General features: G+C 43.3%; 1 protein-coding gene across 1 annotated transcript; it reads right to left on the minus strand.

Moving 5' to 3' along the window:
* Positions 1 to 266: 266 nt before the first annotated feature.
* LOC136436556 (alpha-2C adrenergic receptor-like) lies at positions 267 to 8,449 on the minus strand. Its single transcript, XM_066430616.1, has 2 exons — positions 8,391 to 8,449; positions 267 to 2,908 (listed from the first exon to the last, which is right to left on the minus strand). The coding sequence occupies exon 2, from the start codon at positions 2,780 to 2,782 to the stop codon at positions 1,430 to 1,432; it is 1,353 nt and encodes a 450-aa protein (XP_066286713.1). The 5' UTR covers positions 2,783 to 2,908; positions 8,391 to 8,449; the 3' UTR covers positions 267 to 1,429.
* Between the last annotated feature and the right edge of the window lie 1,395 nt (positions 8,450 to 9,844).

Below are 9,844 nucleotides of genomic sequence, written 5' to 3' on the forward strand. Positions count from 1 at the left end.
GTCTCTTTCTACAGTGTGTGAAAGCGCCCGACCGGATACAATTCAAAATCTGTCCCCGGAGCAGACACTCAAATGACACATTAATTCATCTTCTTTTATCAGTACTTTCAGCTCTTACCGTTTAGGATATGCGTGCTGACTGGGTCTAAAGTGGGCGTACCTTGCAACGTTCCTGCATAGTGACAAGTACATGTACCTATTGTACCCATATAAAGGCACGATACAGTAAATCAAAGTACAGTGCAATAAGAAAACTACAATTGCAATCAATTTTTAATCTTTATTTTCAACCACTAACATCTCTTCGTTATTGTGATATTCAGAATAGAGTGACCCTATAGGGTCTTCAATAGTCTCTACCAGACTCCATGGGTCGCTCGAAAAATAAGTAGAAATTGGTCGAATAGACTGATAATATGCCAGAGGAGTACGCTAAGACGGTCATAGAATTACAATCTGCAACCTGCATAGTCTGTCGGGAGACATCGGTTGCAAATTGTAACTCTACGGCCGGCGGACTCTTGTATATCATTCATACTATCCAAGCAGATTGGTACCGATGGAGAAGACTGTGACCTTTTTATCACATGAACTTTGATATATCATTGAGTCAATTTGACCAATTTGTACTAATTTTCCAGCAAGTTAACGGAGCCTCTGGTAGAGACCATCCCAGCTCTTCAACAATAGGCGTCTGATCGCACAACATCTCTTTCACAATGACAATACACGACCGTGTGAATGTGGAAATGTTTCACTGTCGGGTTTTGAGCGCACTGGCATATACAAATTGCACATACATCGAAAACAATATCCTCAAAATTGGAATATTTACAATCCACTTCTTAGCTGTGTGGCAGATTTCTTTCATTTCGGTGTCAACCCGCAATTCTTACCATTTTGACTTGAGAACTTCAATGGAGTTCCCGAGATATAGCATAGTTGATACACATGTACATCGTTTAATCTAGTATAGGTTGATCTCTTATAATGTATTCACCAGTTGCTGTTAGAAACAGCGCCCGTGATCAGAACCTTGATCCATACAAATATAGACAACTTGTGTTTGTGTTACTATATATAACATTAGATATATCGGAACACCCTGTAGAGACTAACACTACTTTGCGACACTGAGTTCTTATGATGCAGTGTAGTAAAACACGATATATTCCTTAACATCGATCACAGACTTATTTACACTGATTGTCTGACGATACGATGTTGTGTGTGTGTGTGTGTGTGTGTGTGTGTGTGTGTGTGTGTGTGTGTGTGTGTGTGTGTGAGTGTGAGTGTGTGTGAGTGTGTGTGAGTGAGTGAGTCTTCTCCTACTACGCTGGCGTCTTGAAATGACCTGTTGATGTAGTGTCTTTGGCTTTCAGGTTTTTCGTCTTCAGACCGTTACGATGTTTTTCCACCTAAGGCCGACTTACGCCGCGCCATGTCTTCCACACGTAAGAATCCGGACAACAACTCTTCTGAAGTCCACGTTGAATACGGTGTAGATGATGGGGTTTAGCGCGCTGTTGCAGTAGCCAACCCAGAACCAGAAGCCGAACACTTCGTCGGGGACATTGCACGATTTACACAGAACTTTGATGGGATAGAGTTGGAAGAAAGGATACCAACAAATGATGAAAGCCCCCATGACAAGTCCGATTATCAGAGTGAAGCGGCGCTCTTTGGACTGCACGTGGCGTGCTCGGCTGTGGCGGATTTTGAGACTTGTACGATCTTTCTTATCCTTCTGTTTACTGCCAGGTGCTGGCTTGAGTGGGGAGGTCTGGGACTGAATTACGTCAGTGGCAGTGGCGGCATTTTCGGGTCTGTCATTTGCTGGGCTGGTGCCTGCATTGATCGTACCGGTTGGTTCATCCGAATTAGTGTGGAGCTGCAGTTTGTTTGGACACTTACTTGACCAACTGACAGGGCCTAGTGTGGTGATGGTGGTGACTTGTGTTAGATTATTGCGAGAACAGGAGGGGGTCACGGTAGGGGTTGATGGTGCGCTGGTGTCTGGTCGTTGGGCACCGAGCTTCTTCCTGAACTGGGCGCGAGTGGCCTGGAAAAGACGGACGTAGGCTCCGATCATGACTGCCAAGGGGATGTAAAAGCTCATGGTGATTGAGAACAGGACGTATCCGGGGTTGACGCGCAGCGGGCACTGTGGTAGTCTACTCTTCGGCTGCTGAGCCTCCTTCCACCCGAACAGCGGGGGGAGAGAGACGGCGGCTGCAGCTATGTAAGCTCCGACGATGAGGTTGAGTTGGCGCCGCTTACCCGTGCCCATGGCGGCGGTTGGGTTGGTGACGCAGCGGTGCCGCTCAATGGCGATGAGACACAGGTTGAAGATGGACGCCGTGCAGAAGAACACGTCCAAGGCGAGCCACATGTCGCACCACACCTGCCCAAACACCCAGTAACCCATGATTTCGTAAGCAAGGGAGAACGGCATGATCATGACACCCAACATAATGTCACTTACCGCCAGTGAAACTAAGAAGAAGTTCTGATGGATCTGGAGTTTCTTCTCTATCCCTACTGCCACGCACACGAGGATGTTACCAACTACCATGAGAAACATGACCGAGGATACGGTGAACCCAACAGCGATGCCGCCGCCCAGAGAGTAGGGGAAGGCGACGGATTCAGTCATGTTCGTGGCCGTGTCATTGTCCACCGCGTCCGTGGCCGGGCATCCACCACAGTTTGCGGTGTCATTTGGAACCATGGCGGAGAAGTTGGATGGTAACGTAGCGTTGCTGTGAGGATATATAGCCATATCAGCTCTTTACGGTACACCGGTGCCAGTGGTCTTATTCTGTCAACGCCAATCTTACATGATGACGGTGTTCAAGTGTCGATAACGTTTCCCTGAGGAAACGTAGCTTGGATTCCCTCCAGTGTTCTGCAGAAAAAAGAGAAGATGTAATACATTATGTAGTCAACAGCAATATAATAAAGGAAAAAATGCCACTATCTAAGGATACGGTTAAGTCCCCTTGCACGATGCTACACGTATTCCGATGATAACTAAACCTTAGTGTTTCAATGGCTTATACAGGGTCAATGTTCCAAGTTGCAACGTTACCACATGTCTCCAATATGTTGATTATATTGACAAATATACCGTTTCGGCCGAGCGCTCTACGTCCCTGAACCATCAACAGTCCTACTCACATGAACCAGAAGCACACCAGCAGAATTTCCTTGCATGCGGAAACCAGCTTCTTCATACCGTTTCAGCCTAGGAGCTTTTTGAAGCAGCATTTGTGGTCGGGATTATGTTTGAAAATAACGCTAACCTCTATTGCCATGGCAGCAATGAAAGCTTAGTACACATGTCCGGTTCTTAACAAGATTACCCGAATTATAATCTTTATCTTTTGGGTTTTGTTTAATTTTAATCACTGTGGATTGGTTTGATTGGACCAGAAACGTCACGTGACACCGAATGACATCACCCCCGCCTACTCGGAACGCATCTGTGTCATTCCGTGACCACGCATGACAATCTGTTGCCATGGAGACGACGTCAGTGACGTCTGTAATCCCAATAAGCTCATAATTATGGACCACGAAGATATGGATCCCCATGACTTATGATTATCCCGGTTGTTGGTATGAGTCAGGAGAATACAGGAATAAGGACAAAGTAAGAACAGGGTGGGAATGTGTGTGTGTGTGTGGGGGGGGGGGGGTCATCCTACCACGTGACCTAATGGATGAACTGACCTGGGATCTATTCGCCAACCCGCCTCACTTTGCTGGGTTGGGCATTAATTCAAACTTGGTACTTGACAGGCCAATTTCTTATCGAAATGTTCTCTTTTTGTTCTCGTTACAATAGTCATCAATTCAGATCCAATCAGGCATTATAAGGCTTGTACTGTCCCAAAAATCGATAGAAAAGAGGAAATGGTAGCTAGATAGATTCTCTCCCCCCCATGTGCACTCTCAATATGTCGGTGTAGATTTGGGAAGTGTTTATCATGTAATCTAAGCACACAGAAAAGGGGTGAGCTAGGTCCTGCATAACAAATGTGTACCTACCGAAAACAGCATTAGTCTAGAACCACTAGAGATGTAGCGATCCGTCATTCTGTCAATCTTAAGAACTTGGTCATCGAGTGGACTGTCTATCTTTATATGTGTCGCATGTGCATTTCAATGCGCACTGACATGTAACGATATATAGGACACAGAATGATGTGCACTAAACTTACAGCTGCGCTTTTTTAATCTTTAATATCTCTGAAGCGATGGATGGTGCAATGTTGAAATACAAATTGCAAATCTTTCACAGAGCATCGAAGCGTCTACTTACTCAAAATGGCACTGATCTGAATACTATATCTAGATAGATAGCGAAAGAGAGAGAGAGAGAGAGAAAGACAGAGAGAGAGAAAGAGACAGAGAGAGAGGTCCAATACTTTTCCTACCAACGTTGCTTGTCTAACCAACGTAATGCTAATGGTGCGTTGGACGTTCTCTGTAATTGGTTTTGGATTGCGGGATTTCTTACGAACAGTTGAAGGTGACAGATGTCCAGTGGCTTCCGTTTTATCATTAGCTCCTGTCACTAACGTCAAGGAGGTGATCATCCCCAATTACCGCCATGAGGGGAGGGCTACTCATAGCATACAGGCTGTGGGAAGAAGTAGATGTGACTTGGGTTGTAATGATTTCATTTGAATTTTACCCATGATATCTACAGTACGTGCAGATTGTACGCAGCCTGATATCGAAACCCATTATAGCTTTGGTCCCTTGCTTGCGATGGAGGACCAAAGTACTCGGCAGCTATAATAGGTTTGGATACCAGGATAGATTATTCGCGATATCTTCGTAAATGATCTTTCAGCTCAGTTTGCAATACAACAAGAGCAACTTATAAGAAGATGTGGAGGACGTTGACGCGGCCCGCATCAGTGTTACACGTCGATATGCGGTGATGATGATGGTGATGAATACAGCAAATCAAGCGAGTCTATCTGTATTCGTAATACATTTGTATATGAAAACCGTATATGAAACACCCACTCAGTCAAGATATTAGTTTTGATTTGACTTAGAGTCTGTTTTATCACTAGTAGTCACTAGCTACCCTCTAACTTCACCTATGAAATTGAGGTTTGGCCCCCTAGTGCCTTTTTTTGGAACTGTAGGAGCCGATTTTGTTTCAAACTTGGAAATAGAATAACTCAAGAAGAGGTTGACGGATCGTCATGATTTTTTGTTTGTAGATGGCTTAAGTGATGATTTACACAATCATATGCTAATTATGCGAATCATGAAATACTTTGCATGATCAATGAGGAAAGCTTACAAATCCACTGTATTCCATTAAAGGGCTCTCAAACACGTGACATATGTAACTGAGAAGGATAGGACTATCGATAGATATCAATGACAAAATACTATAGTTCCATAGTGGTAAATGATAGGGATTTCACTTTTGCAGCATTTGGAAGTTAAGTAAGACAATTTTAGCGCATTCACATGAGGGCCTCATGTACACAATTCATATGAGGAGATGCTACAATAACATTTGCTAAGATAAGACTTTTATACTTTAAACAAGTTGTGTAATTTCGTTAAAAAAGGTGGCCAAGTGATATAATTCATACAAATGAGGTCCTTTACTTGCATGAAGTAAATGAGAAACATTTATGATACGTCACTCGAAAAGGGTAACATCATTTTGCGACGGTATGAGGTCGTGGAACTCTAGTTTTTATAAATGTGTCATACTGGACGTCGGCATTGCTATTCGACGTGCGTTTGATTATTTGACATTTGACAATCACAGGGGTACGTAGCCATGTATTCATGTGCTCTAGAGCCTAATGAAACCACATAGTGAATATCCGGGAGGCATATCTGAACACCTTCATAACCCCTACTTCTGAAATCCATGAAATGTCAGACAATATACTCGATTTAAAGAACGAATCGTTTTCCATCGTGGGCGTTTTGGAAGACCTTTACTATCGAAGCAATTCACAATTAGATTGAGAGTACCAATTACGGAGCACAAAAGCTCCTAAATGTCGTGAGACTGAACCCATCTGCCCGCTAGTTCTTTACTGAATCGTTTTGCCAGCAGCTTAAGTGTTATTGCAGACAAACGAAAAACTATCAGTAATGTAGACTAGTTGAAACTGAATACATACTGTAGTGCAGCTGCGCGCAGTCTGATAGAAACGCGCGCACGTATTGGGAGTGCATGACCCGTTCGCAACCTTATGACCCCTCTCACGAAGGCGTAATGTAACTCGTTAACAAGTCTGGCGTTACTCTATCGCTATTCTGACGGCAAATTATCCGAAACACTTCACTCGCTTGTGCCTCCACTCCGAACTTTCTCAGCAAGGGCACGTTTTGCCACTTCCACAGAACACTTTCTTCTTCCAAACTCTACCTCTTATGCTACGGTCACTTTTCCAGCCCGGGGCCCGGCCGGGCTGTTTGCGGCAACGAAAAATATGATATAAAAGACAACAAAGCACACAAACATAAAAGATGTAAATCATGAGCATAATTTGTGCATATTTCTTGGCATACACTTTCCTTTTCCGTTCCCGCAAACAGCCCGGCCGGGCCCCAGTTTGGAAATGTGACCGTAGCATTAGGAGGGGTTTCCACGCTGAAAGCTTCTTTCCTAGAACTACTTCGCCTTGTAACAAGCTTCCTCGTGATTGCTTCCCTGATGGGTACAACCTTAAACTTTTGAAGTCAAAGTCGAACAAACATCTGTCATCACAGTCTAGTAACACAAAACATGTGTGGCTCTTATGAGCCTTGTTTTGGGGTGAAATTGAAGTAAATAAAAGATGAGAAAAAACATATGGTTCATGTAGGTGTAGACATGTAGGTAGTGGATTTTGCTAGGATTGTTTTAGCATTAAAGCTTCTTTTTCAGCAAATAATGTGGGATCGGAGTATGGGCGTCTATAAAACGCTTAATACTGAGCATAGCGTACCTCTTATCACTCATGGTGCGAAAGTTGTTCCTAGTAATTATAACATAGGTCTGTATACTTGTGCATTGCTACATTTTTTTTACATTAAAGCATTTCAATTTGCGAGAATGATAGACTGCTGATATTAATCTATCATAAACAAACTTCGAAATAGTTGTATTGACTTTCAATCTTAATTTTCTATAAAAGGGCACTTTCCCATCTGCATCTGAAATATCATGAACAAACAGAGTACCCTGATCCAGCATATCCCTACATAAGAATGGTCTATCATCAATCTTAAGGTTTCCACCCTGGCTAAATTGGCATTTTGACTTTCAATTCTTTTCCCACTAATGAATTAAGAAATAACTGTTGTAGTACTGAATATTGGGTCATGAAAGAATTCTAAATCTGATTTTTTGGACCGTATGGATGACGTCATCAAATTTTATTGCCCTTAATATGACTTTTTTCTAAGAGAAAATACAGCACTTTTAAACATAACACTGGAATGAAACCATGTTTTCCATGTGCATAATCATCAAAGCTACAAACGTACGTTCGCACAAATTGATATTTATGAAGTGTCCATAGTTATTAGAAAATGATTCTTGTCAATTAGGTAAAATAATTATTAATTACCCATATGATAAGTAGATATCAATTTTTATCATCCCCCTTTAGTTTACTTCGAGTGTTTCCCCAGGCTCAATGATCTGATATACAAGGCTATGACTATGGTAACTAAAACTGCCATCCGGAAGTTAAATCGGCATTTTGAACAACCTGTTTCTTCAACTAATGCTATAACCCCGTGTTTTATCTTTGTAGGGTTTGTGTTACCTTTGTAAATCATCGAGATTCTGTCTGAAACAAACACGTTTCCAAGGTAGATTTGTCACCGTAAATACGGTACGAACAATCATGCCAGCCAGTCAGCAAGAATTTGTCCAGGGGGACCAATAGACTTAGATTACTTTTCATCCATGACAATATAAATTGAGCGAACAGATGGAATAACTTGTCAAACAAGCGCCAAAGGTAATCTTGAACAATCCCCCTTTCAGAAACAACGCTCAGAAACAGCTTGCAGCGGCATGACGGAGTATGCTTTATGATGGCAAGGTGGACTTGTAGCTAGGGTTGTTGACTCTGAATGTAAAGGTTCTGGGTTCGCATCCCTAGCAGGCCTAAATGCCCTGCCCTTGGAAGAGGCACTTGACACCTATTTCCTTACTCGTCTGGAAAACATATTGCGGTCACGGCTCCCCGAACAATTTACAGAAATCGAACCATTAGCTAGTAAGTACTTACTATCTAGCCCTCGTAGAAGAGTCGTGTAGCTGTTTTCGCGGAGTATCCTTATGGAACGTACGCAACAAAGCAGACATCCTACTGGAAAGAAAACGTGCGCGGACTTACCGAGAGAAGACCTTCGACACCGACTGTCGCCCCTTGCCAGCCGCCGCCTACTGCTGTGGACTACGCTCCAACTGTTCTATTAATATTATAGAATATCTTGGAGGAGTCAATTAGCTTTCTCAACCAACCACGAAGCAGGAAATGGACCTAGCCCATGGGAACCTATCGCATCATTATCCAATGCCTGAACGTAGGTCAGCCACAATTATGCTTGTCTGTCATCATTAGGAGTGGATGGAACCATACATGATTTCGCCCCCCTCTCTTACTCGTTACATCCTGCATGTGAAGGATTATACATGTATATAATTGCCTGTTCACAGCAAATCACTAACGCTTACCAACCAAAGGTGGACGTCTGATAGTTTTTAGCAAATTAATTGTGGCCAAAATCCCACTTCTAAGGTGGTATAGGGGAGCTACAGTCCTTTCACTCTGTGTAATTTTTGGTATCTACACAAAAAACGTCAAGTTGGCCAGTCAGAAAGGTTTCATTACCAAGGACAGGAACATAATTCTATACTCGTCTTTCAACAAGGGTAGGTACGCTTCGGTGCGTCTTTGTCCCTTTTCACAAGACCTCACAAACCATGACAGGGACGAGTACGGGTCATGGTGTTCTCTGGGTTTGATAACTTTAAGAATCCTTAGGAAAAGATTTTGAAAGTTGTATTTTGTTTGTTTGTATTGTATACCCGATAAGCGTCCTCGATAACTGTGGTGGGTTATTCACGTGCTCGAGGTGAATGTGTCTCTCCTCAAACACGGGACTTCCATTTAAAGAAAGACGTTCCTAACCAAAGCTAGGTATTCATCTTTACCTGAGTGAAGTGAGGCTAGGACACTCGTGTGAAGTGCCTTTCCCAAGGGCACAACGCCGCTGCATGTCAGGGGATTCGAACCCTATCATTACGACCCGCGACGCCACTTATGATACGCCACATAAAAGCAATACGTGCACTTCGTTGAAGAGACTCATCAGTCACGTGTGATTACCAATACGTGCACTTGTTTTCAATTGTACCTGCGTGAATGTCATCACCGTTGGACTAAGCCCAGCGGCGGGGAGGGGGAAGATTGAACGATGGCGGGGTTAATCTGGCTTGCTCTGCGCACTCAGACGTGCAAGTGGACTAAGTAAGCTAAGTACTACCTGTCGTAGATAATATCCATCATCCGATGTAGTCTGGTGCCTGGAGAGAAAGAAGTGAGCAAAACCCTTTTTCTTGACCTCTCAAATGGATCCATGGAAGCCGCCCTGTAAGAAAAATAGATGGTGGCGGTGTCTTTGGTAAGACCGGCATCTAATCGAAAAGAGTAGAGGACCATCCCGATGTGAGTGGATCAAATAAGTCTGCCCGAATATGCAGCTTGTACTCTACAGTACAAACCCGGTGTGTTACGCTATGGGCTGTTTACCAAGTATGCAATACAAACATTAAAAAAACTTGTAG

The sequence above is a fragment of the Branchiostoma lanceolatum genome, chromosome 6, assembly GCF_035083965.1.
Source record: "Branchiostoma lanceolatum isolate klBraLanc5 chromosome 6, klBraLanc5.hap2, whole genome shotgun sequence".
Classification (NCBI taxonomy): domain Eukaryota; kingdom Metazoa; phylum Chordata; class Leptocardii; order Amphioxiformes; family Branchiostomatidae; genus Branchiostoma; species Branchiostoma lanceolatum.